Source organism: Schistocerca gregaria, chromosome 2 (genome assembly GCF_023897955.1).
Source record: "Schistocerca gregaria isolate iqSchGreg1 chromosome 2, iqSchGreg1.2, whole genome shotgun sequence".
NCBI classification, from domain to species: domain Eukaryota; kingdom Metazoa; phylum Arthropoda; class Insecta; order Orthoptera; family Acrididae; genus Schistocerca; species Schistocerca gregaria.
This window is the reverse complement of record NC_064921.1, coordinates 372414672-372432458: the sequence shown is the minus strand read 5'-3', so window position 1 is coordinate 372432458 and position 17787 is coordinate 372414672. Positions and strand designations below refer to the sequence as shown.

At 44.6% G+C, this 17787-nt stretch overlaps 1 protein-coding gene across 6 annotated transcripts in view; it reads left to right on the top strand.

The window, feature by feature from the left end:
- Window positions 1-17787, top strand: part of LOC126319852 (espin) — a 569186-nt gene that overhangs the window by 545035 nt on the left and 6364 nt on the right. For 4 of the 6 annotated variants that reach the window (XM_049993564.1, XM_049993541.1, XM_049993573.1 and 1 more), the window contains 2 exons: window positions 6747-6967; window positions 14571-14755. In XM_049993564.1, coding sequence (XP_049849521.1) covers window positions 6747-6967; window positions 14571-14755 — 406 coding nt within the window. Of the gene's footprint in view, window positions 1-6746; window positions 6968-14570; window positions 14798-17787 lie in introns of all 6 variants that reach the window. The other 2 variants (XM_049993548.1, XM_049993555.1) reach the window with 2 other exon arrangements.

Sequence of the window (17787 nt, the reverse complement as noted above, 5' to 3'; positions counted from 1 at the left end):
CCTTTGAGCCCCAGTGGTTTCTGCGTAGCACCAGTGGTTCATGCTAAAGGCACTGGTACTTCAAAACAGAATGAATAAAATTGTGGGTTGAGGCACAAACCACGGGACCTCGAAGAGCTGGCAGCCAGCCGCACTTCTCACTGCATTCATCCCGTTAGTCGCTCACCGGTGCACGGTGGATCTCACTCCACGCCGGCCTGACAAGGGGACAATTCATCCATTCTAACTCGGATAAGGGAACCATCCCAGAATTTGCCGGAAGCGATGTGTGACAACTGCGGAAAGCTCCCGGTGCTGTATCATGATTTGAACTGTGCTCAAGTGGTGACTAAACTCTCTGCACTACTGGTCCTCCACAGGCATATCTACATCTGCACTCCACAATACACCTGATGGTGTATGACGAAGTCTACTTCTGCTACCACTATCTTTTCCTCCCTGCCCTCATGAATGCTGCTTGGGAAGAACGAGTGCCGATAAACTCGGTATGAGCTGTAGTTTTCTCGCCGTAGTTATTTCGCAAGACGTATTTGTGAGGCAGCGTTATGTCGTCGTATCCCTCTTGGAACGTAGACTCTCAAAATTTCAGCTTTAGACCTCTTCGTTGTGCACATCGCCACTCTTGTAGCGCCTGCCACAGGCATTTGTCGCGAATCTGCGTAACGCTTTCGAGCCTAGTAAACGATGTGTGACGTGATGGGCCGTTCTTCGTTGGAGCTTCCCTTTCTCTTCTATTAATCCAACCTGGTAACGGTCCCAGACCGACGAACAGTATTCAAGAATCGATCTACCGAGTGTTTCGCAAGCCATTTCTTTCGTGGATGGATTACATTTTATTAATATTATCCAATGAGTCTCAAGTTGACATATGCCTTTCTACCAGTTTCTTTTATGTGATCATTCCACTTTAAATTACATTAGTTACTCAGTCTATGGAGACCTGGCAAGTTCTCTACCAACAAAGCGATATCTTCAACACATCTGGAATTATCTATGGCGTTGACATTTGCTATTATTCCAACGCCTTATTAATACGGAGTGTCCAGCGAAAGAGTCCCCGAATTCAAAATAAAATATCTCGAAAACTAAAACCGATAGACGAGTGTGACAAATAATATATTTACTGTAAAACTTGTAAGAATTTTATACAGAAGTTTCGAATTAGTTCGAAAAGCTGCTAACAGATGGCGCTGTACGCTGTGCAGCTCGTACGGTATCAGCGTGAGTCGTTAACTCGTCCTCTGCAAGCGTTCTTTGCAGTCACAACACAATTTTTTTCAAAATGTTCACCACTCGCAGTACGGAGGTGGCTCAAACGTGCAACGAAATTTGCTATCAAATCCTGTAATGTTTCAACGAGATGAATTCACATGCCACACTGATCGTCGATTCAAGCTCGTCCAGCATGGTGGGTCGTTTCGATAGATAGAATCTTTCAATTTGCCTCACAAAGAGTAATCAAAAGGCGTCAAACAGTGGGAATATGGAAGCTAATCCGTCTTTGCGCCGGTAAATTTGCGATAATCCAACGCAGTGACTCTATTCCCGAAGTATTTATCGAGAAAGCAAAACACCTGTTTGGTGCGATGTAGTCTGGCCCCATCTTTCATGAAACACCCGGTGCCAGGTCGATGTGGCGACAGATTTTTCCGAATTTGCAACGTTGTAACGTTCACTAGTGATCGTTTCTCGCATGAAAAAGGGCCAATAATGCATCTGCTGCATACCGCAGCCGAAACAGTAACTTTGGGAGAATACAGTGGTTTCGCATCGCAGAAATTGGCATTTTAGGAACCCCAACATTTCCGGTTTTGTTTATTCACGATTGCATTCAGGTGAAAGTGTGCTTCACTTGTGAAATAAATGCAGCCAGCACCAAATCCTTCACTATCAATTATAGTGAGAATCTGGTTCGCGATGTCAGCCGTTTGTGGCGCAACTCACCTCGTGGCTTTGTATTTTGAATGGAAACCTGTGTGGGCTCATTGTTTCCTGCATGATGGAACGCTTCAAAACAGTCTCTGATGCAATGCTTCGAACGTATGTCCTTGGATTTTGCTGAATAATTCCAGAAACAGCGGCGACATTTTCAGGAGTAACTACAGTTTGCCTGTGGCCAACATCTTCTGCTGGATCATCACCCACGGTGCCTGTCCGTTGGAATTTGGCGAAGAGCTTGCGAATGGTTTTTCCATCAGGTCCTTTAGGAACATTAAATCGTGTCTGAAAACTGTGCCTCGTTTCCGTAGGACTGTAGGCTAACCTGTGGTATTTCTGCGCTAGGAAAACACGTTGTTCAATAGGCTACATGATTTGAAACTCTTCTTTCGGTACGCTAACCCTCTTTCAACGGTCGAATTGAGTGATCTGAGCTGCGACGTACTTTGTAAGCACTATGTGATACGATTACAGTGCCATTTGTTAGCAGCTTTTCGAACTTCGGTATAACTTCTAAGTCACTATGAACTGCTCCACAGAACGCTTAATTTTCTGTCAGCGATGATATCATTAGAAACGGAGCACAAGCTCGTCGTAAAAAGATGGTAGGAAGTGAAGCTGACTGTGTCTTTTTCAAAGTTATTGTCGCGGAATTTGTCTTGACTGATTTACGGTAATCATAGAAAACCTAAACCAAGTTGATTGGCGGCGACTTGAACCGCCAGCTTCCCGAACGCGAGAGTTGTGTCACCATTGCACTAACTCAGCTCAATGCTTTGTCTCCCAAATGATTGATGGGTGGAGCACATTGTTTCTGTATCTCAGTTGTCTCAGTACGCACGATAGATCCTCTAATCTAATCTTATCTTCGTAGTCACAAAGTAACAAAAATGCAGATAGTTTCCAGCAGAAAGAAGCTTTTCTTTTTGTAAACATGTTACATTCCGAAACTCAAACGTAACAGCGAAAATCGTTGTTCGGTTCACCCAATATTTAAGAGCAAGAGATCTAAATGTGAACGATCTTCTAATAGTGCATAGTGCAACGTCACGTCCGTGTCTTTTATAAGTAAGACGACACACTATAGATAGTTCGTACAAGCGACGCGTCTTAACTGCTCTTACTTTTTACGTGGGAACATTTGGAAATGTCGACTGATTCGAACTACATTAGTGATTCAGAACGACATTGACTATAAGATTCCTATACATTTATAAGGTTTCCTTGTCATCGTTTCTAGCAGAGCAAAATTTTCAAAAACAAGGGAACTCCGGAAGTCTTATGGTACTTTCGCAATCTTACTATGCCACAAACTACACTGTTGGAGCGACGTCAACAGAAAAGGAGACATTACACAACTGTGAAGCACGCCACAATACAACATAAACAAGTGAAAAGAAAGAAGGAAATAAATACTGGATTTTTCTTCGAGAGTACAATAAGTTCCGCGTTATTAGATAATGGTAGACGATACATTAAATTTAATTTTCGTAAGTCAGGTGATGCATTAATTTACAGTCGCAATAAACGCAGTGCGTCCTGGGTGGGAAACTTCTCTACCTCCGTACTGCCTACCCATATTGGTGTGTCTTATTTTGTGCCGGCCGCTGTGGAAGAGCGGTTCTAGGCGCTTCAGTCTGGAACCACGCGGTTGCTACGCTCGCAAGTTCGAATCCTGCCTCCGGCATGGATTTATATGATGTCCTTAGGTTAGTTAGGCTAAGCAGTTCTAAGTCTAGGGTACTGATGACCTCAGATGTTAAGTCCCATACTGCTTTGAGCCATTTGGAACCATTTTCTTACTTTGATGTGATAACCATAGAAAGTAATGAGGTTAGGGTGAAGAACAACTCTGATCAAATACTCGTTCAAAGAAGGACAATAATAAAAAATGCCCTTGTAACTCGAATTCGTATTCAGCTGTTACGAGACTAAACAAGCTGTAAATTTTTAGAGTCTATGTACGATAATTAAGAATATGCATCGTGGTTCTTGCTCGGTTACTTATAAAGCGTTTTGTGTCTTCGAGAACTTTACACGTTCTTCCAGCAGTCGTCAGTTTCTGCTGCCCAAAACAAGAAAGAAAATTAATGTTTAACGTCCCATCGACAGCGCTGTCGTATTCCGACTGCAGTCAGCATAACGAAAAAATACGGAAATGTGAAAGAGATTATGAGTTCTCTATATTGATTTCGTTGTAGGATAACAGACTTATTGTTTGTTATATTTTTGGTTGACTCTTTACTGAACAAAAGCGGGAATGGTTGATTAGTATTAATATAAGTAATAAGGAGGTTAACTCTTTACAGGATAAAGAACAATTGGAGAGAGATGTTTAATAAGTCTTAACTGTTTTTTTATCACACCATAGTTCTCGTGCAAACTTTATAGGCCGCGCGGGGTAGCCGTGCGGTCTGGCGCCTTGCCACGGTTCGCGTGGCTACCCCCGTCGGAGGTCTACATCTACATTTATACTCCGCAAGCCACCCAACGGTCCTTCCTCGAGCATGGGTATCTGTGTTGTCCTTAGCGTAAGTTAATTTAAGTTAGATTAAGTAGTGTGTAAGCCCAGGATCCGATGACCTCAACAGTTTGGTCCCACCAGAACTTACCACATATTTCTAATTTTTCCAAATTTTAGACGTAAACCATGACAAAGAAAACTAAAACCATCAGTCATTGTAGAGTGTAAGCATTTTTGTAACGGAAGATACATCTTACATATCACAGAAAACGCAAGACTGCGTTCGGGTAAGAGTTTGAATACAATTTCTTCGAACGTTTATACGTCAATGGGCGCCTACACCCAGACATCCTGCGAGAAATCAGACGCCCTTTAAAGTGTCAGTTTTAAGACATGGAATTTCAACGTGAAAAATACCAAATTTTTTTCTCCGATGCTGCATGCAGACTCACTGTGTTAAGAACGTAACGGATTTAGAGCGTTCGTTTCCCCCTTCAGAAATTATATACAGTCGCCACCTAGTAGCCTCTTTCGAAATCTGTACTTTCACTGGAGATAGCAACCAAATGTATCACGTACATAAATACAATTTTCTACACTCATGTGCAGGACTATACACTGATGTCATTGTACTGGCATCATTATTTTTTGGCGACAAACATCGTGCAATAACTGCCATGTTATAAGTTCCTGCACCCCAGCATCCTGATATATTTTATTTAGTTCACAAACTAAGCCAGAACACTGACTAGGTTCCCGGTTTAGAGCGTGTGAGTCCGGCTTGCACGGTAGATAATGAAGTTTTGCAGAACAACCACATCACAAAATACTCTCCTCTTTGCACGCTATCATTTGCCAAAGTCTCTTTCGGTACCTAAAACACTTTATGAAATATGAGGAATGTTGTGGATATTTCACTCTGGCTTCAGCCCTGGCGCGGTCCGATCGCAAATGAGTTGCTACGTCAGATCAGTTTTCTCGAGATTGGTGACAGATAGAGACATCTAGCTAAGACTTAAGAACCATTCAATATTTTAGCCAAATTTCATACACAGCAACATATTACTTAATGTGCACGAAACGCAAAATCATTGCGGCCTCTATTTTTCAACTGCAAACTTTTTTTTTAATTTCGCTTAGTGTCTTGCTTCCATGTCAATATCACAATAACTATGACCATTGACGAAATGATGGGCATATCATGATGAACTTGACATATGAAGCTACAAGTAAAGCCAAAAATGATGTTTTTTATGGAATAGCTTCTGTAAAGTCCTTTGAGAAAGGTTACCGCTCGTGCGCCTCGATGCGGTCATCGCTGACCGGCCGAAAGGTGAGCCGGCCGGAGTGGCCGTGCGGTTCTAGGCGCTACAGTCTGGAACCGCGAGACCGCTACGGTCTCAGGCTCGAATCCTGCCTCGGACATGGATGTGTATGATGTCCTTAGGTTAGTTAGGTTCTAAGTCTAGGGGACTGATGACCTCAAAAGTTGAGTCCCATAGTGCTGAGAGACATTCGAACCATTTGAACCCGAAAGGTGACATATACTTGCCGGCCTCCCCCTCTGAACGAATGAACTCGCCCAGCGCTTTGGACGACAACTGGTCACTGCACATCGACCACCGTTTCCTCCACGAACTATACACTGATGTCAATCGTTGTGGATTAATGCGTTTAAACGATCTTCATCAAACGCTGAAGGCCATCCTGGACGTGGAGAGTCACCAATGTCAAAACGATCCTCCTTGAAACGAGAAACCCATTTTCTCGCCGTGCACTGTCCAGTGGCATTATCCACATACACGGCGCAGATGATTGTGGCTGCCTCCGCTGCTGTCACCTCTCCGTTAAACTCAAACAGAAGAATATGCGAGAAAAAACATAATTCTTTACCTTTTTCTATACTTTACCCAAACATGTCTCGACACCTATATGTCATCTTCAGCGCGTGTTGTTCTATTTTTATTAAGTATGACACATAATTTCTAGTTGGCTTACTATTTTAGGCCAAAACTGTAGAGTATGTTGTAATTCTTTCATATAAAAAAGCAATAATAGTTTTGTGTAATATTTTACAAAAATCTGTGAAATTCATTGAGCGCTTGGGTGAAGAATTAAAGAAAAGGACAAACGTTATGTTTTGCAGAACTTGAAATTTTATGAAATCAAATTCAAATTATTTAATCCTTGTTGTAATGCATTGGTGTCTTGTGTGTGTGAGGGGGGGGGGGGGGGGAAGGCGGAGGGTGTGAGTGAGTGCGTGCGTGTGTGTGAAGTTAGCCTTGTGTTCTGGGCATTCCGCCTTCATCGCTGAAAGCACTACAATGAAGCGTATTTGTTTCAGCGGAACAACCGTTCCTGGCGCAGAAGGAGGACCTGATTGCCGAACTGAAGGCGTCCAAGGACATCCCTGGAATCAAGAAGCTGAAGGTACAGCGAGCTAAAGTGGAGGAGCTGCAGGAGAAAGAGCTGCTGAACGAACTGTCTCGCACGCTGACCGCCAGCACGCTCATGGAGAAGGTACGTGGCGGGCAGCCACACGCGGTCGGCGGCGCCAGCCGTGCAGTAAGTCAGCACCTCCGTTCACTCCATCACTGCTACCGTGCCGGGGACGGTGCAGGGCTCTTCCTCTTTGCTTCCTCCAGTAGCCTGTTTACACACGAAACACCAGATTCGAGAATAATAGTTACACAGTGCACAGGAATATAACTGTACTAGGCATCAACCGATAGTTCATTTGCGATGTACCCGCAAGCACTGGGTACCTGAAAGGCTGGCGCCATGTCACTCAGCTGCTGGAAGAAATGCAGTGCTAACTGTGCTACACATCATTGCTTTCAACTTCCGGGGACTGGTGAGAGTTCATTGCGATGATCGGGACTCCTAATACTTAAAACAAGCCAAGGAGATATTTCAAAGAGGGTACAAATGTTCGCAAAAGTGTATGAAAATTCATTTGTTTAATATCATTAAAATGTATTGAAGCTGGAATTGTTACAAAGAGATATGCCCATTTAAGTATGTTACCCAAGTGCGGACCGTCACAGTGATTTGTGAACTGTTAAGAACAGGCACAGAATTTACCGGAACAAGATGTCACGCCTCTTATAGTGTTGCTACCACGCGTATTTCGCTAATTCCATCAGAAATCAGCAGATAACGGTCCCAAGTACATTCCGTGTTTCTTGACTTCCGGAAGTGGTCAGACAAAGTTCCGGACTGCTGCCTAATGGCGAAATAAGAGCGGAATATCTGCACCAGTGATTGGACCAAAGGTTTCCAGCAAACATAGCACTGCATGACATTCTCAAAAGTGAAAAATCTTCATAACTAAACTTCGAGGGTTCCCCAAGGCAGTTTTATAGAACCATTGCTTTTCACAGTATACATACTGAATGTCCGAAAATTCCCGTTACAAACTTCTAGGACTTGTAGAGGGGAGTGAGTACATAGTATTATGAATGGGAACCAACGTCCAGAAACCCATCCTTTTCGTTCTACGACGCTTTCAGTTCAGATATGTAACTCATCTACTTCTGCTTGAGGAATTGAATGAGACGTGGCGTAGTACAGTTACTAGACAATAATTTGAAAGGAAACATAAAGAAACAATCATTTTATCCCTTAAGGAGATTTGTTTGTGTTAAGATTAAGCATTACGCGTTTAAATTATTCCAAAACAAAAAAGAACCCAGCATACTGTACGTACAGAACGTAATGTTCAAGCGTTAATACAAGCAGATGTCCTCAAGTGATAAGTGACTGTTTTGTTATGATTGCATTTGAATTGTAACCTAATAATTTACTGTGTCGCGCCTAATCCAATACGTCAACCAGAAGTAGATGAGTTAAAAATCTAAAGTGAAACCGTCGTAGAACAGAAAACGTACGTTTCCGGACATGGATTCTTAATCGAAATGTCTTGTACTCACTCCCCCCTACAAGTCCTAGAAGTTTTTAACAGCAATTTCTGAACACTCTGTGTAAGTGACATGGTGGATAACGTCCGAAGTTCCATGAGGCTTCTCGTGTACGATGTTGTTGTATACAGAGTTCTAGCAACTTTAGGAAAATCGTAGCGGAATGCAGGAAGACCTAAAGAGAATGGACTATTGGTGTAGGGAACGGCAACTCATCATCACCACAAACAAATGTAACATAGTGTAAATAAATGGGTAGAAAGCCTCATTATCGCATGATTATAGGATTGCAGAACAATCACTAGAGTGAGTCACATCAATAAAATATGCAGGAGTGCGTAAGGAGCGATTTAAGTAGAACAATATAAAAGTAATCGCAGGTAAGGCAGATACCAGACTGAGATTCACTGGTATAACCCTCAGGAAATGTAGTCCACCCACAAAGGAGGTGGCCTCGTTCGACCAATACGTGAAGGTGGCTCGTCATTTTGGGATCCGTACCAGATAGGATTGGTAGAGGAAATAGACAACATCCAAAGAAGAACAGCACCTTTCGCTACAGGTTCAGTTAGTAAGCACGAAAGCGTAACGGACATGTTTAGCAAACTCCAGTGGCAGGCGCTGCGAGAGAGGAGATTTGCGTCACAGTGTGATTTCCTATTAAAGTTCCGAGATGGTGCCAATACATTGCTTCTTCCTACATCTAGCAGCCAACGGCATTGCCGCAGTGGTGACACCCGTTCCCGTCAGATATCCGAACTTAAGCAATGCTGCTCTTGGCTAGCACTTCGAAGGGACGCCATTCGCGTCTGTCGAGCGTTGTTCCCAGGCAGGGTGCACTCAGCCCACGTGAAGTCAACCGGGGAGTTACTTGACAGAGAAGTGACTGCTCCCGTTACGATAATTGTCAACGGCCGGGAGAACGCTGTGCTAACCATATGCCCCTTCATATACGCAACCAGTGAAAACTGTCGGCTTAGGTGATCGGTCGCAACCAACGGGCTTACGAAGGCAAAATTAGAGAGATTTCAGCTCACACCGAGGTTTATGAGCAACCGTTCTTCCTGCGAACCATTCGCGACTGGTACAGGAGGTATCCTGTGCCAAACACAATACGGTGGCTTACAGAGTACGGATACAGGTGTAGTAGTCGTAAAACAGATAACAGTAACGTGTGAAATGCAGCCTTGGCTGTAGTTCATCCATTTGTACACGAAGTTCGTGGCTATTGTCACCTATCAAGAAATTACAGCAAGTGTAAACATTACGGAAAATGTGCGAAACAGCAGATCGTCGGCCTTATACTAGTGAAGACTGTAGCTGCGACAAACTGCAGCTCCGTGCTGTGTTCGCTCCACCTGTGTATCGGATACACGGGAGAGCGTATAGCGCACGCGAGACATGCCGACGTGTTCTGCCGATCTTCCGTAGGTTTTCGATCCTCTGTCTGGGTGGGGGCTTGTACAAACTCCCTGGTCATTTGTGACGTTCACGTTCTTTTGTGTTCTGTATTTTTCAATATTTAATACTGTGTTTAAAAATTGCTACTATTGGGACGATCTTCGTCAGGTCTAGCAAGTGTCGTTTTCCATGACTATCACACCATGTTATGGTACTGTTTCGAGAAACATGATGATTTTGTCGTTTCCAAGAGGTGTCCTAACAGACAAACTAATCAGCATTCTCCCCTGCAGTTATATCCCCCGGCCTAGGAAGTTCAGAAAATAGGCACAGAACGCTGAACTTGCCATTCTGCTCTTTTGTTCCCGCGGCCTTCCCTGACGTACTGGATAATGAAGACATATCTAAATAAACGCCTAGAAGCCTCCATTTTGCCCGTTAAACAGTTCCATTCGTGAGGTTACCGATTTAAGATTGTAGTATACCTCATACTTTAATTAATCTGCTTGGAAGGTGAATATGAAAAGTTTTACTAAACTGTTAGGTTAAACAGCGATGAGATTAGCCGATCTTCCCTAAAATGAGAATGCGTTAATAGAGGTTCGAGGTTCGATTCCACGAACTAAGAAAAACCTCTAAAATTTTTTTAAAAGCAGTTTCACAGGTTAGTTTCCTCATTGCCCACAAAAAGTAAGCCCAGACCGTATGCTTAAAAAAATTCTACTAGATTGGTAGAGACCGCAAGAGTTCGGCACCTCAGGAAGAGCGAATTGTACATTCATTCCGACGTAAAGTTGTATATTCCTTTATATCACCACACACACACAAATCATAAATTGTATTATGTTACACAAAAAATTTTGTTTGATGCTGAATAACTCTGGGCGTGGTACTTCCAAATTGCTATGCAAAGACGTTAACAACAGTAGTAGTAGTAGTAGTAGTAGTAGTAACAATAACAATTTCTAACTGATGTCGTGTAGTTTGTTGGTATGAATGATATTAGTAGTAGTACTAGAAATAACAATTCTAACTGCGTTTACTAATTGGTGTTGTGGTATTTGGTGGCATATTATATCACAGTGTCATTGCCGTTGAGAGTCGTAACGTTTCCTGCATGAGACATAAGGGTGGGAAAATACGATCAGCCCTTGCATTGGTGGGACTTACCCACAGTACTTCATTGACGCTCGATCAGTAATCCTACAAGTTCTTTTGAAATAGGAGAATTTTGACCAAACATTTGACAGACCCGCAACATCGCCTTGGCTTTCCCCGCTTCTGACGTAGTGACGTCGCTAACGCACCCCTGTGCTGTGGCGCTCGACTCGGAGGTAAGCCAGTTCGAAACCTGGTGGTGGTTGAAATTTTTCATTACCTGTATTTGGCCAGCAAGGAGAGGAGATGTGATGACGTCAAGTTTCTGATCGGCAGTCTTCACGCCAGTGTCCGCAGTGTCTCGTGTAATTAGTGCATGTGACACTTCTGATGGCGTTCCTGGTGGGTGTAGAGGGGGGGGGGGGGGGGGGGTTTAAGTTTGGCGGTCTGCTTGGTGCTTTTCGAGAGGAGTAAGCTATGCGCAGGCACCAGGTTTCACCGTGTCCCCTCTCTCACCATCTGCAACACCAACGTGACATTACACTACATGCACTCATTACAGTCACCCCCACTTAGCAGACACACCTACGCACACAGCTCTCGTACTTCGCGAAGGAAACAGGCCTACTTGAGCAGAGGATAGGGAAACCTTCCCAATTACGTGACTGAACCTGCCCCTCCCAGCCATTCACCCCCACGACTTTTCTTTACCTACTACTGATGTGAACGGGTGTCGACGGTGACTTTGCGCCCAACCTGTGGTCCACTGTCCCCTTTTTCTACCAGCTCAAAATAGTGAACTGGGAGGTTGGAGCTCATTTTGAGATACTGACAAAGGAAACTCCCCATCCCACCCCTCTCAGATTTTGTGGTAAGAGGGCCAAGTGGACAGCCCGTCAAAACCTGAACACTGTGTACTGAACTGAAAAAAAAGAGAGAGCCAAATAAAAACAGTGAACACTTCAAGGGCAAGCAGTGCAATATAGAACAGCCTGCAAGAGAAACGGCACCGTCTTTAAGTGGTCACGGGGTTCGGTGTAACGGTTTGCGAGAGCGACGTCTAAGGAAGGGACCTATAATGACAATTGATTCTGCACAGCTACTCTATTAGCAGCCGAAAGGAAGTACCTCTCGAATGTGAAGAACACACTTTTGATGACAGGCCTGCAGGTCCACCGAATTGCCCATCGGAAAACACGTCTGGTTTGTCATACACGGCATTAGTGACAATACGTGTGTCATACGACAAGAATCTCTTACCGACGCACCTAATTTGTACGCCCGATGCGTCAGTAAGATACGCCTCCTTGCTCTATTTAGGTGTTCGTATAACTATGAATGTGATCACTCCCAAGGAGATGATAAAGACATAATAGTTTGTCACTTAAGCTACAACAAATGCATGCAACTGTTTCACAATCACACAGTTTCTCTGTGCTCTGTGAAAACATATCTTTTTAATGTTTCCGAAGTTGCATTCCGTTTTGTAAGTTATGACTCTTGAATTCATTTGTTGTGACATAGTTCACACCCGTTTATTTGTTGTTATCATTTCTATGAGACGTCCATGTGGTATCTTTCTTACTCTCACTATTCATCACGTTTACTTTCGACGGTAGCGCATTTTTACCACATGATTCATATTCTATAACCAATGTATAGTATGACTACAAAAAGAGAACAGACATTTCACTGACTGGACGGACAGTTCATAATGTTGTGAAAAAAAATAAAGAGTTTTGAACACGGCTCGTTCGCTTCATAGTCCAGCACCATGACCACTTAACCACGTTGCCACTGCTGTTCGTATTCGCTCAATATTGCACTTGTTAAGCTTACACCGCTCAAAAAAAAGTTTTGCATCACCCCAGTTACCAGAATTCCTGAAGATGGACGTTGACTGTGAATATTGTATCACAGACACAGTCCGTTTGACTGTCCAGAGATGTCACTAAACCCACCCAAAGATGTAAACAACCATCCACGAGCAGCGCCTATTAGACGGAGGGGGTCCGACAGCCGATCAGTTCCAGTCATTCCACCAGGAAGGAAGTACACGGCTCGTGTTGTCTGTAGTTCAACCATGCCCAGACGGTCTATACCGCGGTTTGATTGCGTCCGCATTGTTACTTTGCTCCAGGAAGGGCTCTCAACAAGGGAAGTAGGAAGCGTCTAGGAGTGAACCAAAGTGATGTTGTTCGGACATGGAGGAGATACAGAGAGACAGGAACCGTCGATGCCATACCTCGCTCAGGCAGCCGAAAGGATACTGCTGCAGTGGATGACCGCTACCTACGGATTATGGCTCCGAGGAACCCTGATAGCAACGCCACCATATTGAATAATGCTTTTCATGCAGCCTCAGGACTCCCGACGTCCATGGCGAGATCCATCTATGCAACCACCACACTACGCAGCGCGGTGCAGATGGGCCCAAAAACATGCCGAATGGACAGCTCAGGATTGGCATCACGTTCTCTTCACCGATGAGTGTCGCTTAAGTTAGGTTAGGTTAGGTTACTGTTTAACGTCCCGTCGACAACGAGGTCATTAGAGACGGAGCGCAAGCTCGGGTTAGGGAAGGATTGGGAAGGAAATCGGCCGTGCATTTTCAAAGGAACCATCCAGGCATTTGCCTGAAACGATTTAGGGAAATCACGGAAAACCTAAATCAGGATGGTTGGAGACGGGATTGAACCGTTTTCCTCCCGAATGCTAGCCCAGTGTGCTGATGTTGCGCCACTTCACTCGGTGATGAGTGTCGCATATGCCTTCAATGAGACAACCGTCGGGGACGTGTTTGGAGGCAACGAAGTCAGGCTGAACACCTTAGATACACTGTCCAGCGAGTGCAACAAGATGGAGGTTCTTGGATGTTTCGGAGTGGCATTACGTGGGCCCGACGTACGCCGCTGGTGGTCATGGAAGGCGCCGTAATGGCTGTACTATACGTGAATGCCATCCTCCGGCCGATAGTGGCAGCATATTAGCGAGTCATTCGTCTTCAAGGACGACAGTTCGATGCCCCATCGTGAATTCCTTCATTCAGGATAACGAAATCACTCACTAGAGTGGCCAGCATGTCCTCCAGATGTAAACCCTATCGAACATGCCTGAGATAGATTGTAAAGGTCTGCTTATAGACAATGTGACCCACCAACAAGTCTGAGGGATCTACGACGAATCGCCGTTGAGGAGTGGGACAATCTGGACCAACAGAGCCTTGATGAACTTGTGGATAGTGTGCCATGACGAATACAAGCAGGCATCAATGCAAGAGGACGTCTTACTGGGTATTAGAGATACCAGTGTGTACAACAATCTGGCCCGCCATCTCTGAAGGTCTCGCTGTATGATGGCACAAAATGCACTGTGTGGTTTTCCTGAGCAATAAAAAGGGCGGAAATGATAATTATGTTGATCTCTATTCCAGTTCTGTAATGGTTCCGGAACTCTCGGAACCGAGGTGGTGCAAAACATTTTTCATGTGTCTATTTTGCTTTTCTTCATCGTTCAGTACACCTTCTTGCTGTTGTTAAGCTTGATCTGCGTTCAGTTGTGAGAGACTGTCCAGTGGGCCATCTTACCACTAAATCTGAGAGGATGCAACGGGGAGATTCCCTTGTGAGTGTCACTTCTTGCACCATTGTCTTATTGAATCTCGAAGGACATTTGGCTACGTGTGCGTCAGGAGGACACAATTGTATTCATATATTTTTATGCTCCGAGTGAAACCGTGTTTGTTGCAGATCCCGGACAAGGACGCAACGGGCAACCCGATCCCCGAGTGGAAGCGGCAGATGATGGCGAAGAAGGCGGCGGAGCGCGCGCGCAAGGAGATGGAGGAGCAGCTGGCGCGCCAGGCCGAGGAAAAGAGGCTGCAGGCCATCCCAGCCTGGAAGCGGCAGCTGCTCGCCAAGAAGGACGACTCCAAGTCAGTAGCCTGCTTCCTTTCCCCCTGATACAGCTAACTCAGGTGTGTCTGGCTGTTGCGATTATTGCCGCGCGGAGTGGCCGCGCGGTTTGAGGCACCGTGTCACGGATTGCGCGGCCCCTCCCGCCGGAGGTTCGAGTCCTCCCTCGGGCATGAATGTGTGTGTCGTCTTAGCATAAGTTAGTATAAGTAGTGTGTAAGTCTAGGGACCGATTAACTCAGCAGTTTTGTCCTTTAATAATTCACACACATTTGAACTTTTTTTTATTGTGATTATTCCTGTACACGTCGGAAGGTCACCTCTGACATTGTTTGTAAACGTACACACAGATACAATGAGCGTTACCTGTGGGTAGAACGTTGCACTAGAATGGATCACCGCGTTTCAGTAGAAAGTAAAGCACCATTACGGACGCGTTAGAGACGTCTGTAGAACAAAAGACTGGACATCCGTCGCGCTATGAAAGACAATAGCAACCAATAGTCGGGTCTGTCAGCCAGGGAAGTTGCTCGACGTGTGCACCTAAGTCAAAGTGATGTTTTGTGGACATGGAATCGGTTCCAACTGACAGGTAGTGTGAAGGACTTACTCCGCACACGCCCCCACATTCGGCAGGTGCACAGCATCATCGACACCTACGACTTCTGAGTCACTGTACCATGCTCCAGAACTGAATCTGGCGTTCGAATAGGCTGCAGGGTGGCATCACACTCTTAGGAGACGATTGCATTATGCGAATCTCCGTTCTCGACGACTATGGGGATCACCACGTCGTACACCACCACACCATGGACTCCGTTAGGGGCGGGCAACAAATCATGTGGAACGAACACCTCAGAGTTGGCATTGCGTGTTGTTTATGGGCGAAACTTGGATCTTGTTTGTTACCTGATAATCGCAGACAATGTGTTTGGAGGCAACCCGGCAGTATCGGACGTCTCCAGCACTGTTCTACATGTGCAGCGAGGTAGTGGTGGAGCGATGTCCTGGGGTGGCGTTACATGGGGTCACGATACACGTCTCGTGGTATTAGAGGTTAATCTCACTGCCCCACGGTACAGCGAGGAGATTCTGAAAACGAATGGTGGAACCGTATCGCCAATGTTTTTGTGACAACCTCATCTTAGTGTATGATAACTCGCACTCTCAGTGTGCTTTTCTCGTGAACACGTTCCTACACTAAGCCAGGATCACCAGAAAGGAGTGACCTAACTTTTACCAGGATGTGAACTCAATCGAATATGTGTTCAATCGATTGAAACGATCTGTTTTTCGACGTCGAAAAAAACCACGCACTCTGCGCGACTTCCGAAGAATTACCATTAAGAGGTGGCACAGTTTGAGCCAGGGCTGGAGTGATGATTTCATAATTGATATACCACCACGGATTCAAGCATGCATCCTAGGGGGCGTTCCACCACGAATTGACGGTGCTCCGGAGTGTTGTGAAAAATCCCTCATGGGAAACAGACGACTGTGTCTTTACATAAAACGTATGCTGATACGCACACATTCCAAATGAGTATATACTCATGCCTCGAAGCTAGTTTTTATTTTCTGTGCCATAAAATTCGAAATAAATAGGTGATGCAAAATTTTTGTGATCTGTGTTCTTTCAGTCATCCTCAAGCATACTTGAGTAGTGTTCATGCTCTAAAATTTCCGAATTCCTTTCTCAGGACTGGAGGCACATAGAAAAATGCAGTTTGCATTACATTATGCGGAGACTAAATATGTGTGCGTGACCCAGATGGAAACTATACGGCACGCAGAACTTAAGCAGCTGCAGCGAGTGTGAAGAGTGGTTTCGATACTAGAAATGGCGTCGTTTTCATTCCAAGAACAGCGACCAATCATTCGTTTTATCCATTTGTGTAATGTCACACCCACTGAAATTTATGTACAGTTGAGTGAGAATTGTAATGATCGTATCATGAATGTGTAGAATGTGCGTTCATGGGAGCGCCAGTCGAAACGCGATTGAACGCCGTTTGCCAACAAACCAAAACTATCTCGGCCTCGCAACAATCGATCTGACGACATGGTCAATGGAGGCAGTTATTCTGGAGGATCGTGGATTGATTGCCAAAGGTGTCGCCTCCACAGTTAGCGTTTCCATGGAATTATGTGCACACTCCTGCGTCATAACCTGAAATTGCGGACGTAAAATGCTCTAGAAGGTTGCCACGGATGCTGAAGGGCGGCTTCAACGAGCACGAGCAAATTTGCTATCTGGCACATGATGACGGCCTGAATGAAACTTTCTCTTCAACAATTATGTCTTTGGGTGAAATGGATGCCGTTTTGCATTCTTGAAATGAAACGGCAGTCGGCACAGAGGAAGCACATAGACGCCGAATAAAAGGAGACAAGCCCAAAATGATGGTGGCCGTGAGACAACAATGGCGTAGTTCTTATTCATTGTGTTTCAGTGGGCAGTACCGCGACAGGTGTTAGCTAGCGACATGTTTGAAAGAACAAACATTTCGAGAAAAACATCCATAAAAGAATGCATGTGTGTTTTCCATCAAGACAAAACACCAGTGCTTCGGGCGAACACAACACAGGAGTGTCTTTGTGAAAACAACTTTGAAATAATTACTCATTCTCTTGACTCGCTTCACCTGGCTCTTATCGACTGTTTACTTTCCCAACGAAGAAAATTACACTCTGTGATCGCACGTTCTCCAGTCGTGCTGCTAATGCACCAGCAATTTTTCGGTGGTCAAAACAGACTCCCAAAGAATAGTTTACAGCAGCCATGGAATCGTGGCGTCGACGTTGTGAAAAGTGCCTGTGGCTGCATGGCGATTACTTTGATAAATAACAGAAATTTCAAGTATTTTGTGTAACTATTTTGTGAAAAATAAAATTGGAGACCTTATACCACTTGAACACTCCTCGTACATATAACTGTACAGTTATGATACTCCGAACATAAATTTACAGTAAATTATTAAAAATCATATTACTCTTCTGAAATAACTTTTAATGCCGTAAAAGCAATCCACGCAATACATATACTCCCTTT